The sequence below is a fragment of the Bombus vancouverensis genome, unplaced genomic scaffold (genome assembly GCF_051014615.1).
Source record: "Bombus vancouverensis nearcticus unplaced genomic scaffold, iyBomVanc1_principal scaffold0033, whole genome shotgun sequence".
Classification (NCBI taxonomy): domain Eukaryota; kingdom Metazoa; phylum Arthropoda; class Insecta; order Hymenoptera; family Apidae; genus Bombus; species Bombus vancouverensis.
In genome coordinates, this window is record NW_027468924.1 from 109,763 (window position 1) to 135,778 (window position 26,016).

The 26,016-nt window shown below is 35.7% G+C and overlaps 2 protein-coding genes across 3 annotated transcripts; one reads left to right on the plus strand and one right to left on the minus strand.

The window, feature by feature from the left end:
• Positions 1 to 14,934: 14,934 nt before the first annotated feature.
• LOC143304377 (venom serine protease Bi-VSP-like) lies at positions 14,935 to 19,322 on the minus strand. Its single transcript, XM_076626831.1, has 8 exons — positions 19,068 to 19,322; positions 18,564 to 18,885; positions 16,738 to 18,235; positions 16,430 to 16,525; positions 16,075 to 16,353; positions 15,731 to 15,999; positions 15,574 to 15,670; positions 14,935 to 15,411 (listed from the first exon to the last, which is right to left on the minus strand). Exons 1-2 carry the CDS (start codon positions 19,297 to 19,299, stop codon positions 18,782 to 18,784), a joined length of 336 nt encoding a protein of 111 aa, XP_076482946.1. The 5' UTR covers positions 19,300 to 19,322; the 3' UTR covers positions 14,935 to 15,411; positions 15,574 to 15,670; positions 15,731 to 15,999; positions 16,075 to 16,353; positions 16,430 to 16,525; positions 16,738 to 18,235; positions 18,564 to 18,781.
• On the plus strand, positions 17,397 to 23,892 carry LOC143304376 (omega-amidase NIT2-A-like). Of its 2 annotated transcripts, XR_013061067.1 has the most exons (5): positions 17,397 to 17,484; positions 22,123 to 22,307; positions 22,709 to 22,877; positions 23,152 to 23,385; positions 23,537 to 23,892. XR_013061067.1 is itself a non-coding variant. In XM_076626830.1 (4 exons), exons 2-4 carry the CDS (start codon positions 22,224 to 22,226, stop codon positions 23,283 to 23,285), a joined length of 387 nt encoding a protein of 128 aa, XP_076482945.1. In that variant the 5' UTR covers positions 17,397 to 17,484; positions 22,123 to 22,223; the 3' UTR covers positions 23,286 to 23,892. The 2 variants fall into 2 exon arrangements, 1 of the variants encoding a protein (XP_076482945.1); XM_076626830.1 differs by having other exon boundaries at positions 23,152 to 23,892.
• Positions 23,893 to 26,016: the final 2,124 nt, after the last annotated feature.

Sequence of the window (26,016 nt, forward strand, 5' to 3'; positions counted from 1 at the left end):
ACTGGATCAAGTTTCAGGAAGACCATCCAAGTAATTGATGTCCTCTGTAATTATTTGTTAATCATGCGCGGAATCAGAACGATTCGACCTCGTTCCAAAGCAAATCGTTACTAGAGTAGAGACGGGAATTAATAATTCGTGTCAATTGTTCGATCGTGTTCACAAATTCAAATGCGGTTGAGTGGCGGAAACCATTTATAACACGTCCCATACAGCGTAGATCGCATACACGTCTTAGGATGTATTTTTGGTACTTATATATACTCTATATATATTCTTACTCTATATATACTTATATGTACTCTACATATATTCTCTATCTTAGATATACCATAAAATATTTCGTGTAATCGCGTATTCGTGTCTAATGTCAGGGATTCTCTTTCCATAAGTCTGCGTTTTCTATATTATCTTTCTTCCTTATCAGTAGGCATTCTCACAATTTGTGATTAATACTGCTCGTACAGGAATGTTAGGTTTTTGACGTTGTAAAATTTCACGTGAAATAATAATGCCTATATATTGACTAATTTATCAATTAATTAAATCCGTGTATATCAAGTTTTCTATAATTTACTACTTTCGTGTAACTACAGAAATTTGATGCAATATAAAACTTGATTAAAACAGCGATTCATTAGGAAACGAGAATAATGATGCAAATATTTTTTGTAGCCATTATATAAGATTTCGATCGCATAATTAATCAGTATCAACTTACCGGTCTTTAACGGTAGAATAGAAAGAAGTGCAGGCGGTACAGAGACCGCAATTATGATCACTTTCAGGTAGAATCTCCAACAGTGGTACATCTTCTTAGTCGTAATAAGTCGCGATCAGAAGCGTAAAAGAAGTTTAGCAGTGGCGTAAGTACCGCACTAGCCAGAAGTATCTGCGACAGAAATCAGAATACACTCTTTTTCGCATGGTTGGATCAATTTCGCGTGGGACTAACCTGATTGAACCTAACGCGGGATAATTGCTCAACTCACGACCTTAACCAGCCCGCTTGATTCTCTGTAAATGCTTGAAATTGACGCTTGGATTCTTTCCAGATTAACTAGCTTTGCCCCTCCCTCCCTTTATCTATTTTCTTAGATCGACTTAGAATGGATCGAACAAAGGCACAAAAGAATTCGAAGAAAACAACAACTTATTATCCAAATTGTTCATCGAGGGTAATCAATGCTGTATACTTCCTAGAATTAGGATGAATAGGGATTTGGAGAAACCCACCGGCCATGTCCAGAATAATAAAATATCTCGCTTTTGCAATCTCGCGACTCGATCCGCAATGAGGGGTAAAGGATACCGATCCGCGACCGTATATTTATTTAGTTCTCGAAAATCTGCCTATCATCTATCTGAACCATTGTTCGTCTTCACGAGTAACACGGGATATAGAAGGGAAAATAAAGGAAAGGAAGGTGGGGATAAGTAGAAGCTTGGGGCCAAGTTTAATTCACTGAAACCGAGCTGCTTGTATTATCACAAAACAAAATTGCCAGTACGTCATTTCCGTACTCTCGTCCTCGCGAAAATGGTTTTGCTCGTTAAGAAAAAACGAAGAGACAGGGGAAGAGAAGAGAGGAAAAAGCAAACGGAGAGCGCTTTTAAAAAGCTGGCGAACCGTGTGTTACCACAACGAGATACGCGGTGCTATTTGTCGCTTTAAATTGTGTCGCAACTCGTTTTTGAGATCTTTGCCAGGGACGCGTTAAAACACGCTGCAAATATATTTCTGGCTTTTCTGGGGTTTAACTGAAATATGACAAATAACGTTGTAAAACATATGTACTTATGACTTACAGAGTAATTGAGTGTACAAAATATATAGTATACAAAATAGCCAGCGATTTAGGGCTTTAAAAGATCAAAAGAAAAGAAAAGAAAAGAAAAGAAAAGAAAAGAAAAGAAAAGAAAAGAAAAGAAAAGAAAAGAAAAGAAAAGAAAAGAAAAGAAAAGAAAAGAAAAGAAAAGAAGAAAGATAATATGTTGTGGCAGTCTAAGTCGATCTAAGAAAATAGATAAAGGGAGGGAGGGGCAAAGCTAGTTAATCCGGAAAGAATCCAAGCGTCAATTTCAAGCATTTACAGAGAATCACTATTGAAGGTTCAAAGGCCGACTAGTGAGCTTCATCCTATCTCATTTTTTAATCAGGCGATGGATCGACGAATCGTATTGATTTCGAGGATTATTATAGTTCTGTGGGAATTTTAAAGCGTGGTTTGTCTAATCTTGTCTCGTTAGCTACAGACTCTTTGGCGAGCAGCCTGAAACTTGATCCAGTTTCGAGAAAATGAAAAATTCGTTTTTCCTCTTTGCTTCCCTGTTCCTTCTTTCCTCCTTTTTCCCTTTTTACATCGCGTTAAGACCCGTTAAATAATATTGACTGCCGTGGACGCTGGCTGAGAAGTGCACTTTATAACTAGCTTTAAAATCACTGACGTCGATGAGGACAAAGGTAAGTTAGAGGGTCATTTATCTGAGCTGGTGTTATTCCGCTGTACAAACTATTTCCGGCCAGTACCTTTTATGTACTTTCGCTTCCGCTAACAAGCAACGCGCCATGTCCATCACTGTTCTATTATACCTTTCCGCTGTCCCGTTTAATTCATGTACGTATGTTGGGCAATTATTTATTCTTATACCTTTATCCCTAGCAAATTTATAAATTCGATTATTTAAATATTCTTTACCATTATCGCATCTTAATATTTTTAACCTCTTGCCCGTTAAATTTTCGGCTTCATTTACGAACTGTACGAAAGAATCAAAGACCTCATCTTTTGATTTTATACAATAGATCCTAGCTATTTTACTATAATCATCGATAAATGAAATGAAATATTTTTCTCCATTGAATCCGGTAGTCTTAAAGGGACCACATACGTCCGTATGAATAATTTCCATTATTTCCTTAGCCTTAGTTCGATTATTTTTGAAAGGTAAGTTATGCATTTTGCTTTCTATACACACCCTACATTTCAAAAGTTCCTTTTCAAATTCATTTGGTATGCCAGTCACTAGCTGCTCTTTACCCAAAATCTCTAAATATTTAAAATTTACGTGTCCTAGCATCCTATGCCATCTTTCCTTTTTACTCATACCACTACGTTCGGCGCTGTTTACTAAGTGCTTCTTCCCTTTCAATATACTTTTTATTCTATATGTCCCATTCTCTTTGAACGCTACAGCTGTAAGTATATTATCCTCATCTATTACTTTCGCAATATTTCCTTTGGAAATAACCGTATTCTTATTGTCTGTTAGTTTACCTAAACTAATCAAATTTGCGGACATTTCTTTCGCGTAAAATACTTTCCTCATATTTATTTTATTTTGTTTTCCGAATGCTTCAAAATGACTTATAACATTCCCAACTTTTGTCGCTTTTATCGGTCTATTATCGCCTAAATATATAATATATTTACCGGTTCTTTTAGGTCGATAGATTTATCGAAATAATTTATATTATTAATTATGTGATCGGTACAACCGCTATCTAATAGCCACACTATTTCGTTCTTACTTATTTCATTCGTCTCACTGCTGTTTGCTGCGTGCGCCGTTGCTGTCCATATGCCTGCTCTTGAGTTTCCATGCTCGCCCGTGCCGGTTCTTGATTGACGATGAAAGTTTCCACGTCCTCTGCTCGTATTGCCTTTGTTCTCTCTTCCTCTGTTTCGACCACGTGTTGGCCCATGCCAATAGCCGTTACTGCTTCCCGCTTGGACGCCATTTTGACACTCTCTCGCAAAGTGTCCTAATCTTCCACATCTGAAGCATCCTTCCTTTTTTGCAGAAAAGGCGTTGGTTTGCCTTTCTCCTCCATTGGATTTATTTTTCTTCTCTGCTATTTCTATTTTATTTTTCACATACGCTACCGTTTGATTCTCTTCTTTCAATGCGTCTATTATGTCCGCTATGTAGCTGTATTCTTCGGCTAACGTATTCAGCATGTAATTCAGCTTTTCCCTCTCACTTACTTGTGCGCCCGCACTTTTTAATTCATTTATTAATTTTTCGAAATCGTTAAAGAATGATGCTGAATCACTGTAGTTCTCCAGTCTTATGTTTTCCAATCTCCTTCTGCATACGATCTGCAGTGCCGTCGACTCTTTCAAGTACATTTCATCGAACCTCTTTATTATATCATACGCCGTTTTTCCTTCCCTAACATACTCCAATTGTCTGTTCGATATTGCACTATAAATTATATTTATCGCCTTCAAATCCTTTTTGTCCCAGTCTTCATCGTCTCTTTCGTTCTTCATTCTAGTTGTAACAACCTCGCATTCCTTATATTTGAGAAACATCGTGATTCTTTGCTTCCACATTCCATAATCCTCGCCATCGAATATAGGTATCATGATTTCCGATCCCTCCATTTTAATTGATTCTTCTTTTTTTTTTCTTTTCTTACTCAAGCGTTCCTACGTGCTCGAAGTATATTTTGTTCCTCTGAAAGTTTTTTTTTCTTTACTGAAAACTCACTCGCAAGATCGTAACCACGCACTAAATATCTTGCAAAACTAGTAACCACGCTCTGCTACCATGTTAAGGAAATTCGAGGATTTGGGAATACAAATAATTGACTATATTTCCCACACAACAGTTATACATCTATATTACACTCTGAAGAACGTCTTGCACGCACGCTTGTCGCCAACCGACTATCCTAGATTCTTCTAACATCTGGCAACAGTCTTTTGTCTCCACTAAGACCTTGACGCCCTCTGGCCCTTACACACACACTCTCATGTACAGTGTAAATGTATCACTTCCTTAACACAATTATCCCGCGTTAGGTTCAATCAGGTTAGTCCCACGCGAAATTGATCCAACCATGCGAAAAAGAGTGTATTCTGATTTCTGTCGCAGATACTTCTGGCTAGTGCGGTACTTACGCCACTGCTAAACTTCTTTTACGCTTCTGATCGCGACTTATTACGACTAAGAAGATGTACCACTGTTGGAGATTCTACCTGAAAGTGATCATAATTGCGGTCTCTGTACCGCCTGCACTTCTTTCTATTCTACCGTTAAAGACCGGTAAGTTGATACTGATTAATTATGCGATCGAAATCTTATATAATGGCTACAAAAAATATTTGCATCATTATTCTCGTTTCCTAATGAATCGCTGTTTTAATCAAGTTTTATATTGCATCAAATTTCTGTAGTTACACGAAAGTAGTAAATTATAGAAAACTTGATATACACGGATTTAATTAATTGATAAATTAGTCAATATATAGGCATTATTATTTCACGTGAAATTTTACAACGTCAAAAACCTAACATTCCTGTACGAGCAGTATTAATCACAAATTGTGAGAATGCCTACTGATAAGGAAGAAAGATAATATAGAAAACGCGGACTTGTGGAAAGAGAATCCCTGACATTAGACACGAATACGCGATTTCACGAAATATTTTATGGTATATCTAAGATAGAGAATATATATAGAGTACATATAAGTATATATAGAGTAAGAATATATATAGAGTATATATAAGTACCAAAAATACATCCTAAGACGTGTATGCGATCTACGCTGTATGGGACGTGTTATAAATGGTTTCCGCCACTCAACGCAACTCAATGACAGGAATAATTTTTTGTTACGGGTCGTTTAATTTATTCGTTCGTTAGGACGATTGGTCTGACAAATTCAAAGTCTTGTTCCGTATAAATATTTTTAAACAAGCACGTCATAAGCTTTGTATATTTTTTTTATCGCAACGAAGAAAGTTCAGAGAAATGTTGAAATTATTAATTACAAAAGAAGACATTTACGTTGTAAAAATGTTAGCGAAAACATTTGTGAAAAAGTTACTTTGTTATAAATTCTACAAAAAGAAATATTGAAAATCACGTCCCATTTATTCAGTATTTATGCACGTATGAAAAGTATTTTGCATTCGCGCAAAAAAATCCCTTAAGGATACATATTTTATAATAATTGGAGTGTCAAAGTTATTACGCGGATTGGCGTACCTTAACCACGTGCCTTTTAATGAAACTAGGTTATTCATTTGTTATTCGTTCCTAACTTTCAACTTTATGATTTTTGCGGAATAAAATTGTATATTCCGGTTCAGTTTATAAATGATTCAGGGTAAATACATTTATTACGATCGTTTAAAGTTTAAAGAAACACCGTTATAAAGTCGTAATACGAGACAAAGCGATTCAGAACTCGAATTCATTTGTTGGAACGACGCCATGGGCAAAAGTAGATAATGGAAAACTTTCTTCCAAAGACCATTTGATAGCGCCGACGTAATCAAGAGTGTGACGATATTGCCAGAGACGTTTCTGCAAATAGAAGACTAACTTATTTACGAATTGCCGTAACACGATTGCCGCTGGTAGTATGGTTAGTAATCGCTTTATTGAATTTTCGCTTGATGTGACATCGTCGAGAGTTTCTAGCGAAATTCTTCTCCCTGTAAAACTATGTTTCTACAGCAATGGCTGTAATTTTCGAGTTACCGTTTGCGAAGAAATCTTTTTCTTTGTTACGTGTAATAGATTATTTTTAAGTTTTAAGTTTTAAATTACATTGGTAACCTTCTATAATTTATTACTCGAAGGTGGTAATTTTTTCTTAAATAGTTTGTTTTTCCTATAATTTATTATAATATATTTTACTACAGAATCCTCAAAAACATGATGTATGTATATATATATCCTGAAATATTATCAGTCTATTGTCAAGTTATAGAACATTATGGAAATTGCCAATTAAAGTCATAAAAAACAAAAAATAAGGAAGTTCGTTAAAATAATCAAGATATAGAATTTATTCGAGTAATATAGATTACGGTAGAGATGGTGACGGTAACAATGAGTGGACTGATACTTCGTGCGAAAACAAATTGGAAGCGCAGAGCGATGTATTGTTTCAGCGAATATCGATTTTAAAGCACGGTTTTAAAACACGGTATAATCAATTTTTTTACATAAAATTATATTGTATAGGCTATTGTTATTTAAACATTTTAAATTGGATGGTTTTTACATATGCTAAAAAAATGGAAAATGATGATGATGAATCAATGACACATAGAAAATTATAATCTATTGTATTGCTGTTATCTAATGGTGTTGTAGTTGACTGTATGGTGGATGTATCTAATGGTGTTGTAGTTGACTGTATGTTGTTCAATATTGCTATGAAACTCTTCTGATTCATTGTCACTTATACGAAGGATGGAAGTATACGAAATCGATAAAATTATTAATAATATTTACGAAGAGAAAGTAAACTGTTGGATATATGACAAAATAATTCTATTTTAAATGAGAGACTGGTCAGCGTGGTTATTTTGTTTACAAAATCAAACGAATTTAATGAATGTAATGGTAAGGAAGTAACTATAAGTGGCTGTTAAACTATTTTTATGCTTGAAAAGTAATTCGCAAAGTAATGTAAAGCAGTACTACTGAGTTGTACATAACCTCTTTCAGAATTTGTTCTTAACCTCTTGCTTCATAACTTCCTTAATTATACTCTTCAAACTTATTGACTACTTCGATGTTGTTACGAACAGAAACTGATAAAATATTAATCTTAAATATAGATTGAAATGAAAGCTTGTCACGTAAATATATATATATGTACTACTTACTCAAACTATGGATCACATAACCTATACAAAAAAAAAAAAAAAAAGAAAAAAAGAAAAAAATTATTGTACACTATAAAGCAAGAGGTTAAATCTTTAATCTGTTAAGAATTAAATTTTTTATTGTAACTGCGAAAATTATAAAAGTACCAAGCGAAGCAAGTACGGAATATATGCGGAATATGAATCGCTCAACGAACCAAAGAGCGGCTCAGTGACAAAATTAGCAAAGTAAAGACCACAAATATTACAACATTATATTCTACCACAAAATAATTCTCTATACAAAAAAGGTACACAACGAATCGATTTTTCACAACGATAAGAGTCAACAGAACCAATCAAGACCAGGCGAGACTCTCATAAGACAACGATATCAGAGGGATCAAATCAGCGACTTCAATCTATGTTACAGAGTATAGTTATCAAGAAAAATTGCTCTTTTCATGAAAAGTATGGTAATGATACTCTTATAATACATTGTATATCTGGCAGTCGGATGTGCCCGTGGCCATCGGAAATGTAAAGACGACGCTTTTAGAAAGTGATAGCGCCTTCGCGTTTTAAAAACGCGTTAGAAGAAGGACGGTTTCGCTATCCAAGGCGAATCGAAAAGTGCGCGTGTTGCGAGAATCAGAGTTGATCGAGACGTCGAAGCATAGAGTCGTTAGAATTGAGTTGCGAGTGTTGTCGAGTGTTGGAGTTGCTAGTGAGAGAGAGAGAGAGAGGGAGAGAGAGAGAGAGAGTTACCAAATAGTTGTCAAGTTATTTGTTGCAAATACGAGCGTTGCATTTAGTTTTCCTGTTAATCAAACATCGTTTCTCTGTCTAACTAATATCTGTATTTTCAATCCATTATTAATATATTCCGATATTACAAGTGGGGGCTCGTCCGGGATTGAATAAGACAGAGAAACGATACGATTTAACGGAGCTATTTGTGCGGGAGTAGAAAAGAATAGAATAAAATGGCAAACGTTGAAGACGAACGATTGTCGGGTGAAGAGGATTTGACGCTGGAGGAGCTGAGGAGTAAGCTCGCACAGATGAATCTGCCTATATCCGGTGCGAGATCAGTGCTGGTTGCCAGGTTGAACAAAGCGTGCAAACCTGGTCGATCTACTCCTAAGGATTCGAAGCGTGGCGAAGAACCAACAAACCAGCGAGATCTAAGAAGCAAGCAGAGAGCCGAACGCAGTCAAGAGGGAGAGGAAGACCTCGAGAAGCTGAGGACGAAAGAGCTGAGAGCGCTTCTCGTTAGCTTGGGGTTGAAGGTAACGGGAAGAAAATCCGAACTACGCGCGCGGCTACAGGCGGCCCTAGAAGGAGACGATGTATCGTCGGAAGAAGAGAGCTCCGACGAAAGTGAAGGCGAGGACGATAAACAAGGCGCGCGAGAATACAGGAGAGGCACGCGAGCGGTGTATCAGGACCGCGATGAGTATCAGCAGAAGTATATGCTTCGGTTCGATGTTGAGTCTTAAAGACGTGGAAGACTCATTAGAGAAATTCAGCGGGGATGATCTGCTGAGTGTAAATCAGTGGGTGGAAGACTTCGAGGAAATGGCAGAAGTGTGGGGTTGGTCAGACGCCCACATGGTGGCCTATGCTAAGAAATTACTCGCAGGCTCCGCTCAGGCCTTCGTACGACAAGAGCGATGCGCGAAGTTCTGGGCAAAGCTAAAAAAGGCGTTGAGGAATGAGTTTGAAAATGTAGTAAGCGACCAACAGATACATGGCGAGTTATCCCATAGAAAGAAGAAAGCAGATGAGAGTCTGCAACAATATATGTATCACATGTGCGGGATTGCAAAACAAGGAAGGGTTGATACGCAATCCTTGATAGACTACATTATTCAAGGCATTCCCGACGAGGTCGCGAACAAGACTGTGCTATACGGAGCCAGGAATATCGAGCAATTAAAAGAGCGTTTCAGGCGCTACGAAGCGATAAAAAGAGATATGGAGATGAGGACGAAATTTGAGGAGCCGAAGAGTAGCAGGGTAAAGCCGGTGGCGAAGCTGTCCGAAACCGAGAGGAACAAGGAACCCGGTCGATCTGGAGATGCGAGGAAGTCGAGAGGACCTAAATGCTTCAAATGTAGGGAGTACGGACACATCGCATCAAAATGCGACAAGGCACTGGGTGAGCCGTCAAAAAAAGTTTACAGCGTGTTTCGGTCGTTACAAACAAGGCGTTGTAAGGATGTTAAGATGGAAAATTTCGAATTGAGCGCGTTGATAGACACCGGTAGTGAGCTGACTCTAATGCGAGCAGATCAGCATGTGAAAATCGGAGCGCCCAGATTAAGTCGGGAAATCGTTGGATTTGGCGGTGTCGGTTCCGGAAGGAATTTTACGCTCGGGAAATTTTCGACGAACATTATTATAGACAATGAGTCGTACTGTATAACCATACACGTAGTTCCAGACACAGTGATGCAACATTCGCTTATTATTGGCGCAGACTTTTTGGACACTGTTGAAATAAGTATAAAAGGGGGAGAATCTTTTATTAGTAGAATAAAGGACGAAAATCCCGATGAGTGTCCGGAAGTCCTCAAGATAGATGTAGAGACACAGGCGAGTGAGATAGATTTGTCACACGTTAAGGACATGCAACATAGTCTAAAAAGAGATTTGAAGAGAACCAAAGCATTGCTAAGAGACGCTCAAACGATGCCGGAGAGATCGAAAGGTGACTCGACGGGTAAAGCAGCTTTACGACAGCTGAAGAACCAGTTAGAAGATGCAGAATGCGCTAGAGCAGTTGCAGTTAAAGCGAAACAGGCACTGGAGCAAGAACCGAATGAGACGCAGGCTTCGTTGCAGGAAGTACTGCGGCAACGTTCCGAAGCAGAAGATCGTGATTAATGTAGCTAGTCGCGAACGAACTGAGCTACTGTCGCAATTGGAAGAAAATAAAGAAGAGTTAGCAGAAGTTTTGAAGAAGTATCGGGCAGCTGTGCAGCAAGTGTCGGAGGAACGGAGAATAGTGGCAAGACACGTGGTGATTGGTAAAGTGGACCACGAGATGGTGTCCTCGTCGGATTCTTGCGGCCAGCAGGAGGACTTAGCGAACATCACGAGGAGGAAGAATCTGGCTAAACAACAGCAACAGGATGTTGTTGATGATATTTGCGAATTTACTGAGAAGGATAGCGTTGCGGGTGTGAGGGTTGTTTCAAGTTTTCGGATAGACTCGAAGAGAGTGAATGCAAGGCGAACGAAAAGACAAGGGAAGTCGCACGCGCGGAATCCCTCCAATAATATCGATACGAAGATTCGATATACAGAGGATGTGGATGACGAGGACGACGATGGGATTGTCGAGGACACGATGAACGTGAAGACCTTCGAAAAAGAAGAGATCATAGTCTCGGTAGATGGTAAGTTGTTAACGTCTTCCATGTACGAACCGAGCCTACGAAAATGTCACGATGCTGCCACGACGATCAAAGCCCCTGACAAGAGTGAAATGGGTAAACAAACAACGGAGAGGAAGATAGAGGAAGAGCGAAAGAGGAGCAGTAGCATCGAGGACGAACAGGCCGCGGTGTTCCAAGAGGAACGAGATCAGCTGCGTGCGGACGCAAAGAGACGGATTGAGGAGATCCAAATCCGAAACAAGCGGGCGTATAACAGGAGACGCAAGAAGGCGACAGCATACAGGACGGCAGATCTAGTGGCAATCGAGAGGATGCAGAGGGGTCCCGGGCTAAAGCTGCATCCGAAGTTTCTTGGACCGTATCGGGTGATAAAAGTCCTGCGAAATGACCGATACATAGTGCAGCGAGAGGGGGAGCACGAAGGGCCACGTACAACTTCCACGGCAGCCGATCACATGAAATGGTGGAATGCTGACGATAGTGATGTAAGTGCGAGCGGCGATGATGAGCACATCTGAGGGCAGATGTGATTGTCAGGAAAGGCCGATTGTAATATCGTAGAATAGCTTTGATTGGAGATCGGCTGAAAATAGAAAAACCGTGTACGTCGTGTTTCTGTGGTTCGTTTACATTTAAGAGTGCCTACGTGACTAAAGGCACGTAGTTGGTAGTTCTTACGTATGTATGAGGGAAACAATAGACCACGGTAGAAGAAGGACGGTTTCGCTATCCAAGGCGAATCGAAAAGTGTGCGTGTTGCGAGAATCAGAGTTGATCGAGACGTCGAAGCATAGAGTCGTTAGAATTGAGTTGCGAGTGTTGTCGAGTGTTAGAGTTGCTAGTGAGAGAGAGAGAGAGAGAGAGAGAGTTACCAAATAGTTGTCAAGTTATTTGTTGCAAATACGAGCGTTGCATTTAGTTTTCCTGTTAATCAAACATCGTTTCTCTGTCTAACTAATATCTGTATTTTCAATCCATTATTAATAAATTATAATTAATCGGACAAAATTACACCTTTAATATATTCCGATATTACATTACCGTGATGTAATATTTATCATGCTTATTTTGTACGTAAAACGAATCGTTGGAATATTCCCGAAGCTAACGAAGCATTTCCCAAAAGTTAAACCGAAGAAATTAACGCGAATAGTTAAGTGAAATTTTTCCATTAACTTGCTGACCAACCGGCAAATAAAGAATCATAAAAATTGTTTCAATGTGTTGAGGTCACGCATAACTTCTTTTTTCATTGACGATTACCAAACAGGTAAAATTTCGAAATTGTACGAAGGCCACGTGACCAGATCGTATTGGAATTTGAAGTGCATGGAAAAAGACAACTCGAAGTACAAACCTTGAGCTGTACTACTCGAAGTACAAACGTGAACTAATGGATGCAGAAAAGCAATTAACGCCAAACATCCGAACAGCATCTTGGAGCTCGTCATTGTTCTGAAATAAAAGAAGTGACGAATTAAAAAGACGCAGGACTAATAATAATAAAGGAAACTTAGTTCGTATTATAAATTGAATTTACATCAGAAAAGAAGCACGATCAAGCGAAACAGATCGTAGAAATGACAAATATCATCGATATACGTTTCAGTGTAATTTCACTTTTGAAAATTATTTAGTTTAATACGATCGTATTCATCGCTCTGAAACTTTCATTGTGCTGCAATTTGTGCTGCGTCTTTTTAATTTCTCTATCTTTCTGTGTTTTCGGAAAAATTACTTGAAAGATTAAGAATTGCTTGCCTTATTTTATTTTCGATTAGTTAGGATTTGATTATTCCAGGTAAGGTTTATTATTTATAACAGGTTTTATCACTTGTTTATTATTTAGGAGTTTGTTATTTTAGGATTAGTACCTTTTAGGATTTCTTATCCTTCGAGTTTCTGTTTCAGATATCTAGGTCTATTTCAAGATGTTTTATTACATTAGGATTATTTATTCGATTAAGATAATTTAAGAGTTTCACAATGTACAAAGAAATAATCGCGTGAAATTTAGATTTATGCTTTAAACGTATTAAACACGCGGTAATTTCAATGTCTATAGCCTCGAACGTGTTCTGATTAGTTGTGTCATTGTCTGTGACATTGAAATCACAAAAATCCATTGCAAGTGTGCTGTCATGCAATGTGGATGTAATTGGGTTTTTTGGGTATTTCCTGTATCATCTGATTTGTACAGTACTATTTTAACGCAAGGACAGGAAACTTATTATATATTTCCCGTCCATTATTTGAATCGTTGTGAAGTGTAACGAATTATATTCGATTCGAGGAGATGTTAATGAATTACCCATTTCATATGTAATTACATGGAAATAAAAATCATTGCAAAAATAATTGATCTAATGACAACGGAATTTCCAATATTTTTTTGTTTCGTCACGTCTTTTTCATAATATATCTTTTATAGGTACGTGATTTATTAATCGTTCGAATGGAAATAATTATTCGTATAATATTCAAATGATTCTAGCCATAAAATAAATTAAAACGATACCTGTCAATGATATGCAATCTGCGTATGACGTCAACCTCGATCTATGCTTATACAAGAAATTTTATCAATCAATGACTAGATATACAATAATCAAATATTATAAAATTTCCTGAAAACCTTTAGGTGTTAATATTAAGGTGTTAATATCTTTAATATTTGCAAGTTATTGTTTAGCGCTAATTAGTTAGAATGTAACAAGTGGTGTACCAGAATTGAGATAATTAAGCCACACGAACAATCTTATTTAGATCTTTTTAATTTTTTAATTCTCTTTTGCTCTAATACTTCGTAAAATTAATCTTCATTAGCTACTACACTTCATAGAATGACAAGAGATAATTTTTCTTATATAACGTTTCATTCATAAAATCTATCATTAAAGTATATCTTCATAAAAATATCATTCCATACTAACGGTATATTTGGTGTCATACGAGATAACAGTTACCAGTGATGACATATGTAACTTTATAAAGATATCTCGTTTTATTATATATTAAAAGAATGTACTCATTGCTGCTATATTTCAGATGAAAAAAAGGAGGCAACGATTTTACAGTAAAATCGTTCGTTTACAACTGATTCATTTACATTTCATGATAATACTGTGCATTCTGAATATGCTATGATTTGCTTTAAAATAATAAATAGTCCATTCTTGCATACTATTGCTCCGGCTTTACTTGTATTTTCGATATTGGTATAAATAGAAAGACAATTAATGTCGTTCGAGTCTATTTTCGGATCATTTATATTACGTTTAATCCATATAGTTATTATATGAGACATAGTATCGTAAAATTTGGAAGAATAAAACGTTCGTACAGGAAGTACATTTTATAAGAACTCCAACAAATCTGCGTGTGCACCTAAAATACAAACTGATAGTGATTGTTCATAAGTTTATATACATTATCTAATGTCAATCGAAGGTATCAATTCTTTTTCTCCATAAGAGTACTTTTTCATTTATATGTGTTCAACCGTGAAGCATATGTCACCTACAACGAAAAAGAGTTTTCCTATACTTAATATTTCCTTTATATACCTATGAAAGTCTATTCTTCGCGTAGTATGAAATTATGAATAAATCTGGAATATTGTTCAATCTGGAAAGAAAAATAACTCATTGACATCATTCATTGATACGAGATTCAGAATGTTTGTTTTGTCTTGCAGAAAAAGAAGGCAGCCCTCCCTTTCTTTTAATGTGAAATAGAAAGCGAAAATTTGAAAACAGATTTTTTGGAAATTTACTTGCAAATATCGTTTTCAATATCGTGATTTTCTTCCCAATGGTACTGTACTTTCAAATTTTCCAGTATCCCTCTAAAAACAAAAAGTCGAACCTCGTTATCATTAACATAGGCATTACAAGGAAGAGAAGTATTAGAAAGCAGCTCCTTTTTATTATGGATTTCTTTATAATCGTGTAAATAAGAAATTCCGGAAATTTTTTCCTCAAGAATTTAATTCTTGTGTTTTGATTGATAATTATTACACTGCATACTAACATTTCGCATACTGTTCGCATCTAACAATTTCCTAATAATAACTACTTCAAAATTACATATGTTCTTGCACGAATTCAAAAGTACGTATGATACAATTACAATTGATTCTAAAATAATAATTATTTGAAGATATTAAGATACTAATTAAACGTTTCACTATATTTCAAAATCTGGAACAACAAATTTTTATTTATAAAAAATGAAACTGTCTTTATATATTCTTTGTCATGATGCTATTTCTTATTACCATGTCGACATTTTTTAAAATTCATTTTGTTATCTCTACGCAATATGAAAATTCATATACTGCTTAATATTTTTTACATATTATCCATCCACCGCATGATATCTCCTGAAAAATCAAAATATTAATGTTATATTATTACAATGCTTCTTAAATTTCAATTTTTGACAAATTTGAAATCCAATATATTTTGCACAATTATTATTTATCAAAAAATTCTAAGTTAGTAACTTTCTTTTCAAATGGCAAATAACATATACATTGACTTACCTGTAAGTTTTTGTTCCCAATCATCATTTCCTCTTATAGAACATCATTATTGTTCTCATAATTACTACCAGTGTCATAGATATTGTAGTGGCTACAACTGAATTAATAGAAAATGATAAATAACTGTGTATAACAATGACACATAACTTTTACTTACATATCAGTCGATAAGGGATTACTGTGATATCCTGTTGATGTTTCTTAAGGCACTTGATTAGGTGCGATACGGTATCATTCCTTATGGTATACTGTAGAGAAGTATTTTAGAAAATAACAAGAATAAATCTAAATTATTCAGAGGTTCCAGTTTCGGCTTAGACATAAATACAGGACCATTTGCAAAGAAGAAAGGGTGCGTTTCTACAGCCTCGTTATAGTAACCATGAATACCGATCTCTGAATTACTGGTTACTAAACATAAATATCCTATAAAATTTAATATATTTCTTTAATTTTTAATACATACATGAGTTAGTAGTTCTAAATTATGAATCATCTTACCTGTGATATTACACTTTTCCTTATAATATCATCACTCAAGTGAACAACATTAAGATCATGTAAACCATGTCATCCTATCTTACTGTGAAGATACTTAGTTATGTTATCTAACATTATAAAAATATCATCAAATTCAAGTCCTTTTATTCACATCACATGGCCACGACGATCTGGTTCTTCGTTATATAATGTTCTAAAATTTGTCGTACATATAGGATGTACAAACCGTGATATCAAGGTATCAGTTCTTCCTTCCCAAGGGACAGTTTCATTAAAATTCTGATAGAATTAAAAATTAATTATTAATATTCTAACAATCATATATGTTAAATACATTATAGTCAACGATATATACCTGAGCGAATGTAGGGGTGATTCCTCGATAATTATAAATGTCATCAGCCCACATCATTGTGCCACTTCTTTGTACTCCAGCCTCTGGATTAGCAGCCTAAACAAACATACAAAATTTTATAGAAGCTGCACAAAATATAGTATATATGCGCAATATTGAAGCGTTCAAGGGGATATAAAGGTAATGTGCATCACATACACGTGTACTCTCATGCAACAAAATACAATTAGATTTAATAGTATAAGCTCTTTTATTCATCATAATAGATTGGAAATTTAAGTGTCTTACGAGGGTGAGTAAAAAGTTACCCGCTCTGTCGGTGTAGAATTTATTTTAAGCAATTGTCAAAAAAGACATACATCATTTTTTGACATAATCACTCAATTTCTGTATACACTTTGTCCATTTGCTGAAGGACCTTCGTATTTTCTCATTAAAAAATGTTTTGGGCTGAGCTGCGAACCACGAATGCATCGTCGTCTTCACCTTTTCATCAGCTTTCTCGGCATCCATCTCGCACAAACTTTTTAAAACCCAAATCTGTCGTGCACTATTGCATAAGCAGAGCCGTGGCTGATTTGCAAATGATTTGCCACATTATCCAGTGTCACTCGTCTATTCCATAGAGCATAAGTTCATGAGCACGTTCAATGTTGTCATCGTGGATGTGGACGGGCGTCCAGCTGTTTTTTCATAACACTTGTGCGATCTTCTTTGAACTTTTGTGCCCATTCAAACACACTTCGTGACAAAACACTTTCTCCATAATGTGCATTAAATCTTTGATAAATATAGGCATCAAACATAACCTCCGACCACAAGAAACGAATCACAGCATCCTGCACTGTTTTCCTGCAAATCGCCATTGCAAAGCGCCATTACTCGCGCAACGGTCACAAACGAATTGACGTAACATAATGAAACCTACGCAGCAGCACTGAACAGATATTGACGTCATACGAAGAGTGCAGATGGATCAATACGGTCGACAGAAATTTTAACTATCTGTAGTGCGGATAAATTTTTACCGAGAGTCGTATAGGAATCTATAATTTGTAAGTACACCTTTGGCTGAATGGAAATTTCTCTTACATATAGTCAAAAATGCAGAAACAGTGTATTGAATTGGAAAGTGATAAAAAATAAGCGAAGTTTCGAGGTTGCATGTGATTGCATGAGTACACAGGACGTTTTTAGCGAATAAAAAATAATTTTGAAAGACACGAGACTTATCTTGTATTTTATGCACTCTCTGTGTCCGAATCTCCAGAATCTCTCTATCTTATGAAGTGTTTTAGATTAGCCGGAAAATTTTGTATGTACATACAAGAAGTATACGATCTAAGTGGAATATTCCATTATTCTCTTGATACAACAGAAACGAAATTTACAGAACTTCTCAGAAAGTTGGTTTATTATTACCAAATTAATAGAATTAATATACGTTTATCATCTTTACATACCTAAGTCGTGGAGGTTTATCGTGCGTAGAAAATTAGTGTCGTTTCAAAGTTACATTTCGTACATTTTAAGCCTATAATTTGTAACGTACAAAACAATGCAAATTTGTGCTGTTTCTGATCTCCACAATAAGAAAATCCAACTTTAGGTTTTTTACACAATGATATTTATGGAACAGTAATATCATATTATTGCATCGCTTGGAGAATGAAGTCAAGGTACGATGTGACCCTAGTGTAAACGCTGGGATAGCCAGCTGTGCAGCACTTATAAGCATAAGACACAATACCTATTAAATACGAGGTTAATACAATGTTGTATCAGCAGTGGTCCGCCGCGGTCAGCCTGAAAGGATCGTTAAATTTTTAATCAAAGATACTGAAATATATCGATCGAATTGTATTGAAATTATACTTATATACAGTAATAATCTTCTATTGATTTGTGTATTGAAATACTCCAATTTATAATGTACATGTTATATGTATTTTGAGCAAAACTAAGATTAGAAGGAAATTAGATTAAATACCATAATGAGGTGTGAGAAGTGGGCAAAACTATTGAATTGTGTTTATCTATTATTTCTAATGTTTAAGACGTCGATTTGATGTTAATTCGAATTGACGTGTCTTCAGATACCGTATAGTTTGTAGTAACTCTGTAACTTAATTACCGTACAAGAATCCTTTCCACCCTGAGCATGTTCGGCGCATATTATACCATCAGTGATATCAGGTGCATTAGGAAATTTGGAACAAGCTATTTTGCATTCGGCGTTCTTAATCACTGGCATTTGTACTACCATTAATGCATTACGTCGTGGTCGTCCTACGAAGAAAATAAGAAAGATATTTAAGACTGGAACTGTTTAATTTTATTATAAAATTGATATCACTTACTATATCTTAACGCTCCCCATCCAGCAACAAGGGGGTTATAGCCGACGAAGTTGCTCTTTCGTAGGGGCTCTTTCGTACAAATGGGATATACGTACCCTGAAAAATAAAAAAATAAATGAAAATGCAGGAAACGAATGACCAAAAGTATGAGAAAGAATTGTACACGCTTTATGACACAATATATGTGTACAGTAAGAAATTTCAGGATATGATACTTCAGTAATACTCAATAGCATATATATATATATATATACATATATATATATTTGAGGACTTACTCGAAAATGGCACCTCCTCCGCCAATCTAAGAATGGCAATATTATGATTGCGTATGTTTTCTATTCCATCCATATGTGCACAATGTGCTGCGGTCAAAACATGCCTAGCCGATATCAGGGAACCTCCGCACTTCCATAGTGGTTTGTCTGGGTGTCGGGGATTACGAAAACCTAATGCAGCGATCCATGGCCAAGCGCCTAAAATGCAATAGTCATAGTTGTGAATATACATAATTTTTTCTCACGTAACGAGTAACAACGATTATTACCTATTCGATATTCGATCATACAGCAGACGATAAGTACATACGTACAAATACTCTGAAATAGAGATTTGATAAAGACAGAAATTAAATTTTTATTCCAGTGAAATACAAATTATTAAATAATTCTATATAATTTCTATTTGAACTATACTGAACTATAAAGTTCAAACGTGTAATTTCTGCCCTAACAGTTTTTGATCTCTATCCATATTATTACTCCTATATCAATTTTTTATTTCAAGCAAAAAGATACTCTTTCTAACATGAAGTAAAAGAAAGAAATAATTCAAGTTAATAAGTAAAGTTACTACCGATGAAATCATAGCATTATTATTTAGTCTAATTGAAATGTACATTGATGTGCTGTTTAATGCCTTTAAAGTTCATTCTTTGCAGTAAATGGCTTATTATTAATCGGAAAGAAAGACATAAAACGTACCAAGTTCAGCTGGTTTACCATCGACCAGCCTGGTATGAGAGACGTTGCTAAAACCACAGTATGGTGGTCGCAAAGCCTTATACTTGTACACAGTTTTTATTAAAATTTCTCTCTTCTCTTTGTTTGGATCGTTCGGACAGCAAACGATCGTAACATTGCCCTGGTATCTGCACACTGATCGTCTATAAAAATCGGTGGCTGTACGGTACTGTATCTGCCATATTTCTTGCAGAGGTTTACATTTTCTGTAGTCAAGGCACCTGCCTTCTTGATTGTCCGGTGTGGTACATTCTGGATCAAACAATTTTAAAACATTTATACAGTTCAAAGATGCGTAAGAAAGCGACACCGATTACTCAACTTTCGAAGTAAAAAGCCGATCAAGTCCACCGGATTGCCCTACAGACACGTATTAATCCGTAAGAGTTAGTCATCATGTTGATAATAATTATCTAAAGAAACTTTTCACGTGAAAATATAAAATTTTAATTGATTAGATATTGTGTTAGCCATACTTAAGAAAGAAAATGAAAATGAATGAAATGAAAGAAAAGGACTACCTTCAACCTCATTTTTTAAATAAACACTTTGTCAGTTTTGCGGTAAATAAATTCTTAGGAATTCAGGACAGTTTTTAGTGAATCATTTTGTTTCGACCGTTCGCGGAGAGACGCGATCGCGAGATAGCACGTCAACGAGAGTTGTAAGTTCCCGTTACGATTAAATAATCGACGCCACGAACTGATCGATCCCCTTATTTCGATTATGATAATAAGGGTAGTTCAATGAAATTCCACAGAATTAACACAAATAAATTAATGTTTATTTCAACAACTTATTAACTAGAAAGATATAAAAGGAACAAAAAAAATGTAACTGCGTTTTGGTTGATAAGTAATGCGCGACATACCACATGTGTTGACGGTTCGACTTCTCGAAAAGTTCTGAACGCCTTTCGATTTTTTTCGTTTTTTCTGGAAGGCGACCCCCACTACGTTCGGATCACGCCACATTCTTTTACTGCGAGGTAAAATACGGGCCACGAGTCGACGTTTCTGGAAGTCGCCCTGCTTAATGAACCACGCGCTTGCCACTACAATGTTTGTTTGCCGGGCAGACGCGACGATCCGTCTGCGACATTATAGTGCCGCGATCGATAGTTAAGAATATGACCTATGGTAAGCCGCATGGCGTAACATTCTCCCCCCGTTGAGAGGGTACCGATCAAACTAGCGAGGTGTGGTTGAAGTTCCCATCTTATTTCGTCTCGGTGGCTAGTTGTTCGGGTTTCTCGAGATCGGGTTGAATTGGCAGTGGGACAAGCCTTTTGACGCCCCGATCCAAAATGCTCTTTGCCGTCTGAACTGTAGCTGTCCGGATGACACCATCGGCGCCTGGATGAACCTTGATAACTCGGCCCAGAGGCCAATGCATGGAGGGAACGTTGTCCTCTCCGAGGATGACGATTGTGCCCTTTTGGATGCTGTGTCCACCCTTGCTCCATTTATTGCGGTTGGTTAGCTCGTTCAAATACTCCTTATGCCAGCTGCCATTTGGAGAGTCGGTTCGATGGAATGTCTCTGAAATCTCGATCACGTAAGCACATTAATGAATCGCCAATGAGGAAATGTCCGGGAGTGAGGGCTAGGAGATCATTTGGATCGGTGGAGATAGGAGTTAGCGGGCGGGAATTGAGGACTGCTTCTATTTCTATGATAAGAGTATTACGGTGTTAAGCTCATATGTTTCTGTTTCTCCACTCGCGCTGCGCCATAATATCCTTTGATATTTCCGATCCTCTGGTCGTACGAGGAATTGCCGATACATTTTCTCGATGTCGCCAGTGAGTACGTACTGATGAGCGCGGAATCTAATTAATATACAAAATAAATTGTGAATTGATTCGAGAATATAGGATTTCCCCATTTTCATGATTATCGTGATTTTTGTATAAATATATTTGTGAAGATACTAATAATTAGGTACTTATAAATTAGTATTGTCAATTATTTTGCATTTATAATTCCGCCTCTAGTATAAGTGTTAATTGAAAACTAACTTTATGTTTCAAAAAGTACTAGCAAAGTCGTTGAGTAACAAGCCACTGATGCTAACACAAATAGCATTGTCGTAATTAAATATTTCTAAATATTCATTTTTCATTTTGAACCTGTAGAAACGATTTATTATATATACTATTAGCTAAGTAATTGCATATTTAATTAAGTCGAAATATAAAACTTAGTTATTTTAATAATTTAAAAAATAAAAAACTGACAAACATTTCAATTTAATTTATGGTTGGAACAAAAGACAGTTATTTTTCATTAATTGAAATATTGCAATGCAGAGTACTTTCCAAAATACGCCGAGAGTATTCCTGATGGTGAAACGAGCGTTGCTTCATCGAACGCAGCTAAAGAAAACAACATCTATGTAGTTGGTGGTACGATGCCTGAAATAGAGGGCGATAAATTGTACAATACCTGTACTATTTGGGGTCCCGATGGAACTTTGATAGCAAAGCACCGAAAGGTAAGTAATATATTCCTTTATGGCTTTGAATTTGAAAATATTGGGGTGAAGAAAGTGACTCTATCTAGGAATAATTTAGGAATATACATATGTACATACGTATACTATAACCAATTCTATAATTTACGGTTTATAAAATACGTTATGATACGGGAAACGCCCATTTTTGTTGTAATGTGTTTGTTGTTGTATAAATTTTTCACATACTTAAAATATTATTATACTTATTTTTTCTCCTTTTTAAACATTATTAAATGATAAGATTCTTTAATAAAAGAAAGTGATAAAAACGCTGTCAGTTATTAAATAAAAAATAATTAAAGTTTAGGAGTTGGTAACTTTGATATTAAATTAGAAAAGTTGCAGCAATAGAATTAGCGACCACATTTTTATGTTATTAGGTACATCTATTCGACATCGACATTCCTAATAAGATTACTTTTCGAGAGAGTGATTCACTCAGTCCTGGTAACTCCCTAACGACGTTCGATGTGAAGGGCTGCAAAATAGGTATTGGCATTTGCTATGATATTAGATTCGAGGAAATGGCACGCATTTATCGGAACAAAGGTACAGTAACTTAATCGATCAATACTTAACTAGCAAAAAATTAAATATCTTTCTTAAATATATTCTATATAAAATTAATATAATCTGTAACTCTGTATAAAAAGAAGCTTAATTTAAAAAACCAGTATATTTGCTGAAAATGAAACAAATAAAAGAATTAAAAGCACAATAAGAGGACTGTCCTCGCATATTCAGAAATGATGGAATGTGAACCGTGCAACTACGAAGTTAATTGGTATTCGGTGGCTTCATATTTCCTGCTTCTCTGGGTTAGGTTGCCAAATGCTGATATATCCAGCGGCATTCAATATGACCACTGGACCACTGCACTGGTCATTACTTCAGCGTTTCAGAGCGAATGATAATCAATTATACGTTGCCTGCATATCACCGGCTCGTGTTCCTTAAGCAAGTTACGTCGCATGGGGACATACACAGTTGACCAATCCCTGGGGAAAGATTCTTTACGATTTGGAAACTCAAGAGAATATGGCAGTCACCGATATCGGTAATTTACAGCTTAAAATTAAAAGCGAGAGATCCATGATGTAATTAATTTTTAGTCTCGTTAATTTATCGATTTAGCCATCTTCCTCTGTATTTGTTGAATTTATTAGTAAGCATTACTTATTACTTCGTATGTTTCTTTTTTCTATCAGATCTAAAAGTTGTTGAGGAAGTAAGGGCTCAGATGCCTACATTTTCTCAGAGACGTACAGATTTGTACGACACTGTCTGTAAGAAGGAGTAACTCTACACTAAAACAGAAAATGTTTTTTTATAATATTTCTACTGCAATATCCCTTTTTTGTGAATTATTACTAATTTCTTATCATTTGTACTAAACGAATGACTCAATTAAGAAAACCAAAACGTTATAAATAATAATCTGTATATCTTGTGTATCAACATGTAATTGGATATTATAATAATATAGGAATGCTATAATAATATAGGATAATAATATAGGAGAATAATAATATAGAAAAAAATACATGCTTTTAAACACCTTTAATATCGATCACATAAATTGGTATAATTCACAATGATTACGCATACATAAAAGACCCCTTGATAGTAAAATTTACGATCAAAAGGCAATTACGTATCGTTTAACAACATTTAATTTATAACACCTTTTAAACATTTAGACAGATTAACACATAACACTTCTTATATATAAACATCAATTCGAAGTTATCAGCTTGAAGAAATTGGTCGATTAATACCTGTAGATTGTCTGTCTCGATGAAAGACTTAAAGAGAGCAAAAACATGATGATGCCGCTAATATAATATTCCTTCTTTCTTGTATCTGTCTGCCTCTCAGGTCGTTTTACTAATTACAATAAGTAATTTCGACTTCTTTGCGCTCTCTTTTAACGCATTCGAGACCGAAAGAAATTCATATCAGTCAGTAGGCAAGGATATAATATACATATTTTATATATAACTTATGTAGTAATGTATATATCATGTTAGTTTCATATTTTTTTCAACATAGAATTATTATATATATATATATATATATATATATATATATATATATATAACTGTACATAATACATTATAGAATAACATAGTATATAATTTTATATTTTAAAAATATGAAGCATACTATTTAAGATTGTCATCGATTTAAAATCAAAGTATGAAAAGGATACCCTGGAGAGAGTAAAACACAGAATCATTCCAACTAAACATTCAGATCGTACCGACACCTAGGTATCGTCTTACAATTAAATCTCGGTCTCGAATGGATTAAAATGAAATACATACTTGCAGCTTCAACATCTTCAATATCGAGGAGATTCAAACTTTACAAATAAATGTAAATTGCGATGTAAAACAAAGCGATGTAAAAAGGGAAAAAGGAGGAAAGAAGGAACAGGGAAGCAAAGAGAAGAAACGAATTTTTCATTTTCTCGAAACTGGATCAAGTTTCAGGAAGACCATCCAAGTAATTGATGTCCTCTGTAATTATTTGTTAATCATGCGCGGAATCAGAACGATTCGACCTCGTTCCAAAGCAAATCGTTACTAGAGTAGAGACGGGAATTAATAATTCGTGTCAATTGTTCGATCGTGTTCACAAATTCAAATGCGGTTGAGTGGCGGAAACCATTTATAACACGTCCCATACAGCGTAGATCGCATACACGTCTTAGGATGTATTTTTGGTACTTATATATACTCTATATATATTCTTACTCTATATATACTTATATGTACTCTACATATATTCTCTATCTTAGATATACCATAAAATATTTCGTGTAATCGCGTATTCGTGTCTAATGTCAGGGATTCTCTTTCCATAAGTCTGCGTTTTCTATATTATCTTTCTTCCTTATCAGTAGGCATTCTCACAATTTGTGATTAATACTGCTCGTACAGGAATGTTAGGTTTTTGACGTTGTAAAATTTCACGTGAAATAATAATGCCTATATATTGACTAATTTATCAATTAATTAAATCCGTGTATATCAAGTTTTCTATAATTTACTACTTTCGTGTAACTACAGAAATTTGATGCAATATAAAACTTGATTAAAACAGCGATTCATTAGGAAACGAGAATAATGATGCAAATATTTTTTGTAGCCATTATATAGGATTTCGATCGCATAATTAATCAGTATCAACTTACCGGTCTTTAACGGTAGAATAGAAAGAAGTGCAGGCGGTACGGAGACCGCAATTATGATCACTTTCAGATAGAATCTCCAACAGTGGTACATCTTCTTAGTCGTAATAAGTCGCGATCAGAAGCGTAAAAGAAGTTTAGCAGTGGCGTAAGTACCGCACTAGCCAGAAGTATCTGCGACAGAAATCAGAATACACTCTTTTTCGCATGGTTGGATCAATTTCGCGTGGGACTAACCTGATTGAACCTAACGCGGGATAATTGCTCAACTCACGACCTTAACCAGCCCGCTTGATTCTCTGTAAATGCTTGAAATTGACGCTTGGATTCTTTCCAGATTAACTAGCTTTGCCCCTCCCTCCCTTTATCTATTTTCTTAGATCGACTTAGAATGGATCGAACAAAGGCACAAAAGAATTCGAAGAAAACAACAACTTATTATCCAAATTGTTCATCGAGGGTAATCAATGCTGTATACTTCCTAGAATTAGG

Coding starts and splice junctions, on each gene's coding strand:
- LOC143304376 (XM_076626830.1), top strand. CDS start 22,224: ATGCCTGAAATAGAGGGCGATAAATTGTACAATACCTGTACTATTTGG. Junction 22,308..22,708: donor TGATAGCAAAGCACCGAAAG/GTAAGTAATATA, acceptor TTATGTTATTAG/GTACATCTATTCGACATCGA. Junction 22,878..23,151: donor ACGCATTTATCGGAACAAAG/GTACAGTAACTT, acceptor TCTCTGGGTTAG/GTTGCCAAATGCTGATATAT.
- LOC143304377 (XM_076626831.1), bottom strand. CDS start 19,299: ATGTATATTCACAACTATGACTATTGCATTTTAGGCGCTTGGCCATGG. Junction 18,886..19,067: donor GGAGGAGGTGCCATTTTCGA/GTAAGTCCTCAA, acceptor TTTATTTTTCAG/GGTACGTATATCCCATTTGT.